Raw genomic sequence first — 14,965 nt, 5'->3', positions numbered from 1 at the left:
TAGATGATGTCGTATGTTTTTCACATTTCGGCTCTTTCGGATTGCAAACTCCAACGTGCATGGAAGGGTATCATGCCGGTGGTGAGTTAGGCCTGCCTGCGCTTGGATCGCTGAATCCTGATGGTCTGGGGAACCTTGCGTGACCAATGATAGGAAGTCAGGAACAGACCTCGGCGTGTTCTCGACGTTCGATTGATGATGGTCTTTCTGATTGTCTTTTTTAATCTTCTATCTCAACCGTACATGAGGAATTATGGGGAGATTTTTCCCTTTTTTGTTACAGCAGAGCGCGCGATTGTTACGCTAGTGCAAGTACCGCATGACGAATGGTTCGTTTGAAGGACTCTTCTGTGCGCGGTATCAGGTCTTGATGTGTGGTACCCTCCATGGCGTTACAGCTCTCCGCGACCACTTGAGCACAGTAACATGACCAGGCTATACCCCGGTATCTTTAGTACTTGTTCTAGTGATTCGCTTGTTTGCCGTCGGAACGACTACTCTTCCTGGCTGTGAAAATCAAGGCGATAGACGCTGGCCTATAAGTGCGAAGGATGAAGTGCCTTTCCCACAACCCGTCTTCCCTTTCATCCACTTCCTGCAATCATCGGGATTGTCGTGATGTGGTTTGAGCTCACACCGTCGTTTGCTCTTCTGCTTTGTATAATCCTCTTTGTTCTTTACTCCCTTCTACAGTTTCCTTCCCGCCATGCGCTTCCACCTGGACCAAAGCCATGGCCTCTCATTGGCAACATCCTGGATATGCCTCGCAAAGATGAATCGGCGACGTTTTCTCAATGGGGGCGGACATATGGTGTGTCCTCTCATTTATCGTCAAGTAAATAGAGGATCATGCTCAACGATCGCCACTCGTGCATGGACAGGCGACATTGTCTACGTTAGACTCCTTCGTCGCCCACTTATCATTTTGAATTCTTTCGAGGCTGCGACGGAGCTCATGGAACGGCGGTACACGATCTACTCCGATAGACCTGAGTTCCCGATGATGAATCTGTGCGTATTCTCCACCAATCACTCAATATTCACCTGTAGCTAATATATCTGTCATTCCTACGGAACTCGTCAGTATAGGACATCAATGGAACCTCGGCTTCAAGCCCTTCGGAGATGAGTGGGCGACTCTGAGGAAGTTATTTACTAGCAAGTTCAGTAACGGCTCTGCCTTACGAGCTTATCAAGCATCACAAACTGCGTCAAATGCAGAACTACTGCAAAGCCTTCTGAAAGACCCGAATGGGTTCGTCGAACACATAGCGTTGTGAGTGAAATAGAAATGCTTGTTCCCTCCTTTAGATACTAACCTAACGGTTTCTTGTCGTGGTTTCCTCGGACAGACGTGCAACACAGGTCGTTATAGATGTTACATATGGCATTTCGGTCACATCGCCGAATGATCACCTCATCGTTGTTGCCGAAAGAGTCATGAACGCGGTTTCCATCGCGTTAAGCCCTCCATTATGGATCATCAACCCGGTCTCGCTCGGTTAGCTGTTCACTTCCTCGCTATCTGCTATCCACCGTTTTCATTGCTTGTGCTAACTCTCGTTGCCCCTTTTCGCTCATCGACCAGTTCGTTCTTTTATGTCATTATTCGGAGGCCTGAATTCAATCTCTATCATCCGAAAATGGAGGAGCGATCTCGAGGAGTTGCGCAATGGACCCTTCGAGGAAGCGAAACTTCAGCTTGTACGTAGATCAACTCTACGCTCTCTTTTTCCCAACTCTGATTGTATGGCCCGTTATTTCCGAAGACTAAGGGCCATCCTCGCCCATCTGTCGTCGGGAACCTTTTGCAAGATCTCGGGGAGAACGGCACCCAAGAAGCAGAGGAATTGATTCGTGATTGCGCCGCTGTGGCCTACGGAGGTATGCATGTTTAGGTACCACTCCTCGGACACTTCCAAACATGACATGAATAATATAGGTGCCGCAGAAACAGTACGTCTTATGCATTACTCAGACGTGCAATCTTTCTTACTCCTCTCCTCATCATTGACTATGTAACGGATATAGTCGACGTCGAGTAGCCTTAGCTTCATCCTCGCTATGGTCCTGAACCCATCTGCAATGAGAAAAGCACAAGACGAGCTCGACAGAGTCGTGGGAAATGATAGACTGCCTTGTTTCGAGGATCGACCAAATCTCCCGTACGTGACCGGTATGATGAAAGAGGTGCTACGGTTCCACCCACCGGGAGTCGTGGGTACGTCTCTACTTCGTTTGAGTTCCTCCTTACATGCCAATAGATAGCGATGCCAGGCGTACCACGTCAGCTCAAACAAGACGATGAGTACAAGGGCTATCATATCCCTGCGGGATCGATGGTCATGGTCAATATAGAGTGAGTTTACTGAGTCACTCTTTGCATGCTGACCGTCTAGTTGACTGACATGCTCAAATCATTACCTGGTGCTATAGTGGACTTATGAGCGACCCATCCCTCTATCCCGAGCCAGAAATGTTCATGCCTGAACGGTACATCGTGAACGGTAAGTTCGACTGCAGCCGATCGACTGACCCGTCACGCATCGCATTTGGATTTGGGCGGCGGTACGTCCATCCTCAATCACCGTTCCTACTTCGCCGTGATTGTGCTGATATGCGTCTTTCTCTAGAGTTTGTCCCGGAAAACTGTTCGCCGAAGACTCCCTCTGGATAGTCATCGCTCAAATGCTGGCCGTCTTCACGATCTCTCCCGTCGATGAGAAACACCCCCCTCCGCTGTCTTTCGAGGCCGGTGCTATCTCGTATGTCCCCACTTCACGCTATTTTCTGCCTCCTGCGGTTAGTATCAGCTGACGACGCTGTATTGGTGCACAGACGTCCATCGCCATTCCCGTGTATCATACGCCCTCGATCCGAAGCAGCCAAGCATTTAGTTGAGTCTGCGCTATGACACCTGTGAGTTCAGTTATAGCCACTCGTATAGTTCCGATTCCAAGCGTTATGTGCTCTTCGAATTCAACCAATCCTACCAGTTCAGTACCCATGTAAAATGAGAGCCTTTGAGACCGAACTTCTTCCTGCCGAATGGTACGAAATAAGCGTGAGCGTTCGTTTTCGCGTCTTCATAGACGAAGTCTCAGCGGAGGTTCGGAGAACTTCGGATCACAGGTAGCACAGCGTCCGAGTCATTTTGGTCTTGTCCGTCACTGCAGTACACCCTTCTAACTTGAGATCATCAGCACAGCGACATTCATCGCCGCATCCGATGAATGTGGCACTGTAACAGCTGCTGCCCTTCGAGGCAGCCTCGAGATCACATAAATATAGCCTGCCGCATCACGTCTCATCCGATCAATCCCCCTCTCACCATCCACCCAACCTACGCCTTGAACTTCGCTAATCGATAAGACACACAATGGGTATATTTGGAAAATCAGCGCCTTACCAAGTCATTTTGGAGCCTTTTGATCCCCTTATTGGTTTCAATGCCTCCTTCTGCAGCCCGAACATCGAGACGCTGCACATGAAGGAGAAATTTTCGAGTTTCAAAGACGTGGATATCGCGATAAAGAACGAGGCTGGACAGCAGGTGCTGACCTGCCATTGCAAGGGTGGTAGTTTCACCAATAAGAAAGGTGCGATATTGCACCCTTTCTCCCCGAGCCCGTGAGAGAAGGGATCGAGGTGATGTATGTATGTGTTTATGGAACGCTAACCTCTATGTCATTCAGAGTTTAGAGACGCGCAGGGGACGCCATTGTTCACCGTTCGGGCCATGCCAGCGAGTCAGGTGAAGCAGGGCTTTGAGGCAATGGATGGTACCCATCTTTGTACGGCCCTGAAGAAGTTCTCGAGTGCGTATATTTCAATTGTCTAGAACGTGGGGGCTGAAATATTCTCTGAATTTTTGCAGTGTCCGCTTTCCGCATGACAATCTCCCTCCAAAACCTCGTTGCTGCTGCCTCCAACGCCCAGTCTTCCGAACATTCGGGCGAGTTGGAGCTTGAATGCAAGGGAAATTGGTCTGGAACGTGAGTTTCTTATTTCTTCTTCTATATTAGTCTTGCGACTTCCGTCTTGAAGCAACTTCTTTCGTTGATTTTGGGCTTCATTGATATCGTTGTATATGCATTTAGTTCGGCAACAATCGCAGTCGCGGGGACTGACAAAGTGTTGGGACATATTACGGAATCGATGCGAGATCCGGATGGAGGAAAATATGATGGGAAAAGGACGGTGAGCTGCCTCTTTGTCTCTCGTTTATTTCCTCCTTGGTTCTGTCTTCTCTACCAAGTGGATGTCTTTATCATTTCCACGTTCTCGCACCGCCCATCTGCCCCTTTGTTCAGTGCGGCGTTCCCTATGCAATATTAATACTGACCTCTCAATCTTGTGTTGATAAATAGTACACGGTGGCAATTGCACCGGGTGTCGACTACGCCTTCATGGCTGCGCTATGCATTTGTTTTGACGAGGCGTACCATGAGAGCACAAAGTGATCACTCCAGTCCTCATTTCTGCATAGGAGTACTTAGGTGCTTTCCACCATCGGATCCCACAATCTCACGGGTACAGGCTATGTTCTCGAAGGAAAGTCGATGTCTTTGACTGAGATCTGTAGCGGTAAATGGGATATGTACACATGCACTCGCATGCTATTGAATGAAACATCCGTGAAACTTGCGATCGACCTCAGTATGCCCAACATGTCCAGAGCGTAGTGCTCTTCAAAGTTGCTGAAAGCAGCGCCATACTCGCACAAAGACGTAGCACGGACTCTCAAAACACACGTCGTCTTGCACTTGGGCGAATGATCTCGTTGTGTCGTCTCAAACTTCCACACCTCGTTCAACGACGTCCGCACCACCCTTCACCTTAACGCCCTGCTCCTTCTCCCTCGCCACAGCTTCTTCCTCCTCGATCTCTTTCTTGATTTGAAGGTCCTTCGTTTCGATCACGCATAACATCAGCACCAATCGACACTCCCAAAAAGGAAAGGAACAAATCGTACCGTACAAGGCGCAAATCGACTCCCCTGCCTGATCCTCGCTCCGTACTTGAAGAACAGAAACGGAATGGGGGCGAGTAGGAGGGCGATACCGGCGATGAGGGTGGATGACCAGTTGATGCCGAGCTACGAAACAGACGGTTCGGTTAAGAACTGAGGAGGAAGAACAGGAAGGAGAGGGGAGGGAGGTGTCACGCACTTTGTGATACATTTGGACAGTGAAGAGCGGGAATGCGGCGCCGACAGCGGAACGAATGATGGTATTTGCAGCGAATGCGGAGGCGGCATACATCATATACGTGTCGATGAGGTAGCTCTGATGAAAAGAAGAGGTTAAAACTGATTTGCGGGTTTCCCAACTGGGATAAGGGGCAAAAGAACGCACCAAAAACGAAATGAAAATCAAAATAATCCCCGCCCCGATCAACACCCCACTCAACGCCGGCACATACCACGGTACACTCTCATACTGCCCCGACCACCCCAGCCACAAACTGCCCACAACCAAACTCGGACCCGCAATCATCGCTCCATAGAGGCGTTTCTCGGGCGGCGGGTAACCGCGGTAGTGCGTCATGTAGTAGGGGTAGTGGTTGAGGAGAAGTTGGTTGGTGAGGGCGCCGAGGGTGGCGCCGATTGCGAGGCTGAGGAAAATGAGGCCGTTTTGGGAGATGGAGAGGTTGTGGCGTTCGATGAAGATGATGGGGAAGGCTTCGAAGACTGTGCGCAACGAAGTGAGTACGACGACGATTGATTGGGACGCCGGGTGAGGGGTACGTACGTCCGTAAAGCACGCCGTAGATTGCACTCAAATAGATCGTCACCAATAGCAGAATAGGTTCGCTGGCGAGCATGACGAATGGCCTGTAGAGCGTCCTGTGTAGCAGTGGCTTGAGAGTCCAATCTTGCCTTTCGGATTCAGCGTAGAGGGACTTGTTGGAGGGTGATGCTTTACGAAGACGTTTGGCCTGGAGAAATCATGAGCGACGGGGAAGACTGTGGTTGGACGGACGGAAAATAACGTACCTTGGCATGGAGGATTGCTGGCGCGTACGTTTCGGGCATGCACAACGCCGCGAGTATGGTGACGGCTCCCGCGAAAATCATCATCACCCAAAAGACCCACCGCCAACCTAGAGAGCTCTCCACGATACTATCCAACCACCAACGTCAATCCTCAACCATGCATTCTGAAAGAGAGACACTCACAATCCCGCCACTAGAGGCCCCAAACTCGGACCTAGGAATAAAACCGCCGTAAACGCCCCTGTCGCAGGTCCTCTCCCCACCGGATCCCACATATCGGCCAGTAATCCTCCACCGTTCGTTAACGGACTGCAGGCAAAGAACCCCCCGAGAAAGCGGGTGACGAGGAGTGTGGCCATGTTGTGAGCCAGAGCCTGCCCGAGGAAGAGGAGGGTGTAACAGGTGAGAGGGACGATGTAGATGGGTTTGCGACCGAAGAGTTCGGAGCCTGGGCCCCAGAAGATGGGACCGAAGCAGTAGCCACTATGGTAGGTAGGTTAAGGAAGAAAAACGGGGGTAACAGGAGGGACATACAGTAGGAAAACAGATGTGACGAGATACGAGACTTCGGCGGAGGAATTGAACTCTTCCGCGATAAAACTCGCAGCCGTGGACGGTGCAGACGATGCAAATGTACTTTTAGATAACGCACATTGGTATCAGTGCTACGAATCCGTTGACTATGGAGACAGGGACGTACACGTTGAAGGTGATAATCGCGCATATACCCGTGACGAAGCACTTATACGTCTTACTCCAGTTCTGCGGATTCTCAGGATCGTCTGGACCATCCCATCCCACCAGATTCGGATCCTTTTCCTTCTCCTCCTCCCACCCGGCTCCACATTCGGTCTGCTCCTCCTCGACACAAACTCTCTCTTCCGTCGCGCGATCACTACCCTTCCGGTTTTTAGACACGTTCCATTCCTCCTCTTCAGGGTCCCTTGGATCGTCCCCTCCATATCGTTCCATCTCCCTCTCCGGAGCTTCTTCAACTTCTCCAGATCGACGAGCAGTCTCTTCGATTAGGGTTGCTGAATCCCGATCGTTGTCGTTGTCTCTGTGGAAACGCGTGCGCGATGAAGACGAGGATGGTCTCGGCTCCGGAGTGGAGGTCGTTTGAAGCGTGTTAGGCGAAGACTCTGGTGGGAAAGTGGCATCGGATGAAGTGAGAAAGGCGGGGCTGTGATGGGACGGGTCGGTCGCACTGGGACTGCGATGAATAACCATCATAAAGGGATGCTACGAATGGTGAATATGAGCAAAGAGGGGTAACGCAGACGAATGCAGTAGAGAGAGGGCAAAAGAATATACGGAAGTTGTTACCTTTTATCTCGAGCTTGAGCCTGATGGTTTAAGACATGACCTCAGAAGAGACCGGAGGCATATCACAGACCCACATCGCCGACTACTTCAGGCTGTAAATCCGGGATCGACGCGGAGATCCAGTAGACGGTGACACAGCCGATGGGAGGGATCGAACAAGGAACTCTCGTCAGCATATTGAGCGATGACGATGAGACACGGGGATCTAATGATTGTCGTCCGCAAATCGTCCGAGACAAGATGAGTATGTGGGTCGAGCACATCGGATACATTGCCAGAAGCTTTACGCACAGTGTGGCATGTTCACAAACCAGCGGATGAGTAGTGTTGTGCAAAAGACGTTGTGACGCTGCAATCAGAAATGAAGAGTTTGGCCTGAAAGATGAGGATAAGTAGTGGCGTTGCTGGCTAAAAAGTACTGATGACGGATGAACACCATCGCGTTCAGAACTAATGCAAAGGGACATCTATGTTGAAAGTCTCTTGGAGAGGGAAAAGAGGGGAACAGTACGGAGAGAGAGGCATCGCAAACGGCACAAAGACGGACGGTTCGAAATGAACCCCATGTTCGGGTTAAGGTTTGAGTTCTTCCACAGTCCGGTGATGGGCGCCTAGTCGACTTCCTTTCGCTCCTACGCTCATTATGAGTGCGTAGTCCACGCTTTGACCTAGAGGCTTGAGCTTGAATGGTAGCTAGACGGACTGACACCCAATAATACGGCCATCCTTCACCGCCTATCTATAAGCTAAGGTAGTGAGTAGTACCATTCCGACTTCTTGCCCCTCGGTATTCGAGTCACAAGATTTACACTCTCTGGTGCCGCATCGCTCTGTAGTGTCAACGAGCCAAAAACAATACAGTCGTTCACACTTCTATCTCCAGGGTTCAAAAGAATACAGATAATGGCACAGAGCCGCCGGTCCTGTGGTCGGGGTTATAGGTGTATATGAGATCGGTATGTTTGAGATTTTTGCGCGAGCTCGGTTATCTTTGACGTCCGGAATGAACAGAATAGGGCAGTTCGGGGAGCTCGTATGCTACTGTATTGAAGAAAGGACATGTTGCAGTATGAGTGCGACGTCATATGTCTCGAAGAACAACTATCAGAAGTATGCTTCCATTCACTTGATTGGGCGCGATGGAGACCAACATTTACGCTGCGGTATGCAATATTCCTCTCTGACCGACCTGCCCACTTTGCGTATCTCTGGATAACATGGTATAACACATGCTCACCGGACTATGACGAGGACGTGCCGCGGGACTAGTAAGGACCAGATGTGCTACGATGGGGCCAGAAATTCCTCACTCCAATGGCGAGTTCACAGGATATATATTTATATCGCGCTTCAGGACAAGCAGCCTGAATGATACCATCGAGCACCCGCGTTTGCACCAAAACGTATTGCACGTGAACTTATGTACAGTGGTGGGCCCGATGTCAACGGTGGCGTCTCTCATTGCGCAATTGTGCTCTAGGGAGTGCACCTTTTCTTTCCGCTCTCATTCGATGTTATTATCGTTCTTACCATGATAAAGATGCTATCCCAAGGTCCACTTCGTGCACGGCCCCTGCACGTCTGATTCTTCTCGCCCAGTCATGACCACGGCTTTACCGACCCTTCCGCGCGCGTCTCTAACCACGAACAGCTTCGAGGAGAAAGAGAATGGCGACCTACCTATCCAATCCCCATCTAATGACTATATACCTCCTCTCGGACAGCCATTGGACGATGGTACCGATCGGGTATTCCAGGGCGTTACGAACCGGTGGCTCGACGAAATCGCTACTCAGCCTTCGGTGTTCGACGACCCTTTGACCCTTGAGGTTTACCGCCCTCCGCCGCAGTACGAGAATGCGCATCGTTTCGACCCTCTCGCTCGATGGACTTGGCGGGAGGAAAAGGTGCGTTCGTTCGTCGTCGCGTTTTCATCTCTCTTCGATACCAATCTATTACTTCAGGCCATCGTTCGGAAGATCGACTGGAGAGTCATGGCTTGGGCGTTTGTGATGTTTGCCTCTCTGGATCTGGATCGGTCGAACATATCGCAAGCGAACAGCGACAACCTTCTCGGGGACTTAGGCATGACGACCAACGACTATAATATCGGGTTCATGCTCTTCCGATTAGCATTCTTCTGGTGCGTCTGACCACTAGTGAAACTCGTATAATATCTTGATGCCTTAACACAGCGCTGAACTCCCGTCGCAATTGATTTCGAAGAGGGTTGGTCCGGACGTTTGGATCCCTACGCAGGTCTGTTGACTTGTCTGTCTTACATTGCACCCCTAATCTAACGTACCTTTAAGATGGTACTATGGAGCATCGTATCCTGTAGTCAGTTCTGGATCACAGGAAAGAGCACCTTCCTAGCGACACGGTAAGCATGCAGTCTCCTTACGGTCATATTACACGCTTATAGTACTGCTAGGGCTCTACTCGGCCTACTTCAAGGCGGCTTCATCCCAGACGTCGTTCTCTACCTCTCGTACTTCTACACCAAAAGGGAGCGTAAGTGCATCCGCTCCCGTCCCATGTTCAATGACGTGCGAACGAGCCTTATTGCGCTATTTATGTAGTCCCGATGCGTCTCGCTTTCTTCTGGGTGTCGAACTATCTTGCGGAGATAGTGGGCGCGTTTATGGCGACCGGGATCCTCCAATTGCGCGGGTTGCATGGGAAGTCCGGATGGAGATATCTATTCTTGATTGAGGGCCTCATTACGCTTATTATCGGCGTCGCATCGTTCTTCATGATGCCTCCTGGTCCCACTCAGACTAGGACATGGTACAGGCCTAACGGTTGGTTTACTGAGAGGTACGTTCGACTCTTTTTGTCGAGTTGATTTCTACTTATTCCATCCCTACGAGCAACAGAGAGGAGATAATCGTGGTCAATAGGTCGGTACTACTCCACTTTTCTGTCGAATCGGATCTCCTTAGCGCTATACTCACAAAGCTACGCAGGGTCCTACGAGACGATCCAACGAAATCGGATATGCATAACCGCCAAGGACTCTCGATGAAGATGATATTCTGGTCATTGTGCGATTGGCAATTGTGGCCCCTATATATCTTAGGCCTCACTTTCGGGAGTACGTGACCCTCAGCCCATGGATGTCGTCGATTACTGACCGAAAGAAATATTTCGACCCTCACCATCGCTAGTCCCCACCAGTCCTCCTCAGCAATATATGACCCTCACGCTGAAGAATCTCGGTTTCACGACCATCCAAACCAATCTCCTCACGATCCCCGCGAGCGTCCTCGGCGTCATCGGGATGCTCACCGTCACTTTCGTCAGCGAGCGAATGAACAGTCGCGTCATCCCCACAGTCTTCCAGCAGATATGGGTCCTACCACTCGTCATCTCCCTGGAATCCTTCACGTCACAGACGTCGCAGTGGGTCTACTACGCCGTCGTTTTCCTCGTGGTCGGATATCCGTATGCGCATCCGGTGCAGGTCGCGTGGGCGTCGAGGAACTCGTATAGTGTGAGGACGAGGACAGTTTCTGCGTCGGCGTATAATATGTTCGTGCAGCTTAGCTCTGTTATCTCTGTAAGCTGTGTTCCTTCCTTCCACGATGATGAGCAACGCTGACGGATGTCGACACACAGTCCAATATATACCGCGCCGATGACAAACCTCTCTGTATGTCTATCTTTTTTTTCTTCTGATATACGCCGTGACCTCTTCTGATTCAACGTCCGTCATGCAGACAAGCGTGGAAATCTCGTGTTGATCGTTGTCTGTGGTCAGTTTCTTGCTCTTATTTGCTTTTCTTCCCCGCGACATTGAACATATATGTCTATAGTCTTCAACATCTGCTTCTACGCCTTCACATTCTTCTTCTATCGCACCATAAATCGGCGAAGAGATGCCATCTGGGCTTCAATGACACCAGAGGTTCGTCTCCATGCTTTATTTGGGTTCTCTACCTACCGCTAATTGAACGCCACAACGCGTAATCTAGGAGCAAGCGGATTACGTCGAGAACACGAAGGACGAGGGTAATAAGCGCCTAGACTTTCGCTTCGCTTACTAGATACAAACTGCAGTGTTGCTTGAGGAAGACACAGTATATGTACGGGATGTATGGGTCGGTTTGTGTGTTGTGCTGGCGTATAAAGGACACAGAAACAGACAAGAGAAATAATATCATATTCGGAGGTCTGATAATGGCTGACCGGACGAAGGAGTGAGGACACCAACGAATCTCTAAGATACTCATCTCGATATCGTCGGCCCAAAACAAGTTTCATCGACGAATGGATGGTCACTATCGTTCTATCGAGATCAAGTCGACCCCGTCGATCCACTCGTCGAACACCTCGTCGAGGCCTACACAAAGTACATCCGTGATAAATATGTTGGCGTCTAGTGCGATACTCACCGCGTGCTAATGGGCCGACGTGTCGTAGTTGGCGACATGGCCGGAGGGGATACAGACGTGGGCATTGAAGCTGGTATTGGCCTCTTCAGAGGCGTTTGCACGGGGGGGTTAGGCAAGAAAGGAGAAGGTAGTCGAAGTGATGGGAAGGCCGCGGCGGAGGATTAATGCAGGCGAAGGCGGACAGCGGTGTAGGAGTTGGTTCCGACGACGAACGAGGCTGAAGAACAGCGCTAAGAAAGAAGGAAAGTAAATTAGTGTCAGGGTAACATCACATTCACAAAATGCTCGAGAATTTGACATAAAAGGATGCAACACATCGCGCCATGCCAGCCCACACGGCACTATGCCCGTCACGGCCAACTTCACACTTGTCTGGTAGTAATCAACACCACCAAAGTGGTGCACGCCGCTTGGCTAGTACTACGAACACGCTGCCTAGCTCATAATTTCCTGAGCAGAGCCGCACGGAAGCCTAGCTAGTATCAGACGCAGCCCTGACCCATCCCTGCCAAAACATGCATGTATGCATGGCATCCATCGAGGACAACGCACTTCGAGCCTGTTCCGTGACGATGCGGTGTGAATCCACAGCACACACGAACAAGAAGAAGGAAACGTGAACGAGGAACGACACAAAGCACAAAACTAGCCTCAAAGCCAACCACTTCAACCTCCAAGGAAACAACGAAGCCAGAGAAAAGGAAAAACCCCGAAAAGCGGTTTTTTGAAGGACGCACATTCTACTATTCCTAATCATCTCCGAGATTCACTACCTTCCTCTAGATCTGGCTCACGATGCGTTCTGTGCCTCTATCGCTGATCAGTGTAGCCTAGCGATTGAGGGTGGGTAGAGGGAGGGATGTAAGTTCGAGGATGAGAGAGTGTGATCTAGAGTGCAAGAGGGAGGGAAGGATAAGTAGTATTGAAAAGAAAGGGGGCACATGATAAAGAACGCACCGTTCGAGGAAATACCCTGAGCTGTATGAAGAGGAGAAAACGTCAGCGGAGAGGGTTTGTGGAAGGAGGCGATCATACGTGAGGCGCCGGCTGTGTGGGAGGCGTATAGGAAGGCCGAGAGGGCGAGGAATAAGATGGGAGAGCATATTTAGGGATGGATGAAAAGCGAAGAGAAAGAGTAAAGGCGAAGGAAGGAAGATCAACGCACTCGAGAATTGATTCTTCACCGCACACATATCCGCCCCATCCATGGATCCATCACTTCGATGAGCAGCGTCTTGTGGAGCGCGAGGGTGTTGATGCGAATGGTGAAGAGCGAGTGATCGTTTCTCTCGAACTCTGCATTCAGTAAATATTCAGTTCCGGCCACAGCCAGCTTTGGCCGAGGTGCAACGTCTTGAGGCCTGAGGGTCCATAACGTTTTGCTACGATATGTATACCGTTTCGGCACATAGATGTGGGTGAAAGGGGGGAATCAAAGAAGAAAGATGAGGACGAGGCAATGTGGCAAAGCGACTGTGGCGACAAAGAAATTGTTGTGGCGTCCGTTCGGGAGCATTCGGAGAATCCGATCCGGACCCGTAATAATCCGACGCAGGAGTTTGTTTGCGGTCAGTACAGTATCTTCACCACGACGACAACCACAACGATCTCGCAACCACACGTCAGAAATATCTCACTTTTAAAGATGGACTAGATCATGCTTTACTTATTTGCTTGTCTCTTCCAATGGTGCTCAAGCTTGCTCGGGTCTGGCTAGCTCGTTTCCGGGTCTGGGTTGAATAAGTGATTGGAATCTTCGTAACGCCTCCAAATCTCTCGAATCCCTCCATCTGCACATTATGCACCCCCAAAAAAATCGGAGATTTTCTGGCTTCCCCATTTCGAGACTCGGAAAACCCTACGAAACCCTGCCATAACCTCGCTTTGGCATTCGGGCGACATCATTAGGGCACATCACTTCGGGCTGGGATCAGTCACCCTCTGCGGACAGAATCGACTTCCGACTTTCACACATACCGTTTGATTGATACTGTGAGATGCTTTTTACGTCACAAAGTGATCATCGAATGTTATTTCTCTAGGACTCCATATACGGTATCGCTTGGTCGCAGATTGAGCTCATTCATGATCCTCTCGATCGCTGTCTTCCGTGTATTTTTTGGTCTCAGTGTCAACCGTACCATCATCATGTCGTGGGCGCCAATGGTCTCTAATCATTGTGTCCGCTCTTTGCTGAAGAAGGAGGTATGCTGACTTCCAAGCACTTCAGACTTTTGATCCTTGGATCTTCTCTTCGCGTCAATCGGTGCTTCATTTAGTCGTATGTCGGGCTGACTCTGGCTATCACCTGGACATAGCAAGCATTATTATTTTGGTTGTTGTTGACGCGGTATCGGCGTGCGTTTACTCGCCTTAGGACCACTGTCAATACACGTCGAACTCAATATAATTTCTGATATGACTCTGACGGGTTCTCGCACAAAGTACACAAACGACGGTATGGCCATTCAGTGTCTACCGTACGCACACAAAGGAGCCTTCACATAACCGTTCAGTCCTCTCTTCATCGTACTGAAGAATTGGAGTCGAGGTCGACAACGTCCCAGCACTCCCTAGACGGGGTACATCACACAATTTCGAGCCAAATCTGCATGTCTATCTGCACTCGGAGTCTGATATGCAGTTTTTCGCCGATCTGATGATCGAACTTGGCACACTTTCGAATGCTGAGTTCAGCGGCAACGCGTCTGATCTAGTACACAGTTTTATGTGATTGCATTGTGGTCGAAAATACAAAGTGCAAACAACTACACGGATTGGTCTTCTCCACATACATCTTGAGCAGTGGTGTAGACCATATGGCACTAAGTGTATTAGAGTGCTATGTTCCCGGGTGATATATGGACGAGAATCCATCCTCTAAACACCTATCTGGAGTACATCGCACCTATTAACTCGTATATGCACAATCTATGTCGTGTATAGGTTTCGTAGGACAATACCAGCAAGACACACTGCTCCCTTTTACCGTGCGCATGCACAGGGATCGAAACTGGCAGAGCTATCTCTGTCTGAGTTCTACTATGGAATGCGTTGATTTCCGTGCACATCGGACTTGTATGTTTTCCCAGCCTCCCCCTACGGTAGGCGGGACGACCGCGGTTCGATTTGAGTTGACGCGTCGAGTTTTCGCGGTGGTGCCACCCTGCATCCGGCTTGGTCCGGGCTCACTTCCCTGGGTTGCCACACCGTATGCGTATCTCTGACTGGTAGAGGCTTCATG

At 50.1% G+C, this 14,965-nt stretch overlaps 4 protein-coding genes across 4 annotated transcripts; 3 read left to right on the top strand and 1 right to left on the bottom strand.

Moving 5' to 3' along the window:
- Positions 1-153: 153 nt before the first annotated feature.
- Positions 154-3,335, top strand: STEHIDRAFT_106162 (cytochrome P450). The gene is made up of 12 exons (XM_007311286.1): positions 154-811; positions 882-1,011; positions 1,085-1,276; positions 1,353-1,501; positions 1,589-1,704; positions 1,770-1,884; positions 1,943-1,956; positions 2,032-2,221; positions 2,278-2,359; positions 2,437-2,568; positions 2,634-2,765; positions 2,839-3,335. Exons 1-12 carry the CDS (start codon positions 619-621, stop codon positions 2,912-2,914), a joined length of 1,521 nt encoding a protein of 506 aa, XP_007311348.1. The 5' UTR covers positions 154-618; the 3' UTR covers positions 2,915-3,335.
- STEHIDRAFT_126426 (uncharacterized protein) lies at positions 3,332-4,648 on the top strand. The gene is made up of 5 exons (XM_007311285.1): positions 3,332-3,599; positions 3,696-3,818; positions 3,878-3,995; positions 4,101-4,200; positions 4,371-4,648. Exons 1-5 carry the CDS (start codon positions 3,380-3,382, stop codon positions 4,461-4,463), a joined length of 654 nt encoding a protein of 217 aa, XP_007311347.1. The 5' UTR covers positions 3,332-3,379; the 3' UTR covers positions 4,464-4,648.
- Positions 4,649-4,793: 145 nt separating this feature from the next.
- On the bottom strand, positions 4,794-7,659 carry STEHIDRAFT_173064 (MFS general substrate transporter; the record flags this gene model as incomplete). The annotated part of the gene is made up of 11 exons (XM_007311284.1): positions 7,616-7,659; positions 7,325-7,529; positions 6,699-7,240; positions 6,533-6,634; positions 6,182-6,481; positions 5,999-6,125; positions 5,754-5,940; positions 5,358-5,692; positions 5,172-5,288; positions 4,976-5,098; positions 4,794-4,907 (listed from the first exon to the last, which is right to left on the bottom strand). Exons 3-11 carry the CDS (start codon positions 7,229-7,231, stop codon positions 4,794-4,796), a joined length of 1,938 nt encoding a protein of 645 aa, XP_007311346.1. The 5' UTR covers positions 7,232-7,240; positions 7,325-7,529; positions 7,616-7,659.
- Positions 7,660-8,925: 1,266 nt separating this feature from the next.
- Positions 8,926-11,373, top strand: STEHIDRAFT_135698 (MFS general substrate transporter; the record flags this gene model as incomplete). The annotated part of the gene is made up of 13 exons (XM_007311283.1): positions 8,926-9,231; positions 9,289-9,467; positions 9,520-9,583; positions 9,637-9,707; positions 9,759-9,838; positions 9,907-10,144; positions 10,204-10,227; positions 10,294-10,421; positions 10,495-10,886; positions 10,946-10,979; positions 11,047-11,082; positions 11,143-11,234; positions 11,302-11,373. The coding sequence occupies 13 exons, from the start codon at positions 8,926-8,928 to the stop codon at positions 11,371-11,373; spliced, it is 1,716 nt and encodes a 571-aa protein (XP_007311345.1).
- Positions 11,374-14,965: the final 3,592 nt, after the last annotated feature.

The sequence above is a fragment of the Stereum hirsutum genome (assembly GCF_000264905.1).
Source record: "Stereum hirsutum FP-91666 SS1 unplaced genomic scaffold STEHIscaffold_25, whole genome shotgun sequence".
NCBI lineage: Eukaryota > Fungi > Basidiomycota > Agaricomycetes > Russulales > Stereaceae > Stereum > Stereum hirsutum.
The sequence above is the reverse complement of the archived record's forward strand: the minus strand, read 5'-3'. Positions and strand labels throughout refer to the sequence as shown.

Coding starts and splice junctions, on each gene's coding strand:
- STEHIDRAFT_106162 (XM_007311286.1), top strand. CDS start 619: ATGTGGTTTGAGCTCACACCGTCGTTTGCTCTTCTGCTTTGTATAATC. Junction 1,277..1,352: donor TTCGTCGAACACATAGCGTT/GTGAGTGAAATA, acceptor TTCCTCGGACAG/ACGTGCAACACAGGTCGTTA. Junction 2,222..2,277: donor CCACCCACCGGGAGTCGTGG/GTACGTCTCTAC, acceptor TAGCGATGCCAG/GCGTACCACGTCAGCTCAAA.
- STEHIDRAFT_126426 (XM_007311285.1), top strand. CDS start 3,380: ATGGGTATATTTGGAAAATCAGCGCCTTACCAAGTCATTTTGGAGCCT. Junction 3,996..4,100: donor AAGGGAAATTGGTCTGGAAC/GTGAGTTTCTTA, acceptor ATATGCATTTAG/TTCGGCAACAATCGCAGTCG. Junction 4,201..4,370: donor AATATGATGGGAAAAGGACG/GTGAGCTGCCTC, acceptor GTTGATAAATAG/TACACGGTGGCAATTGCACC.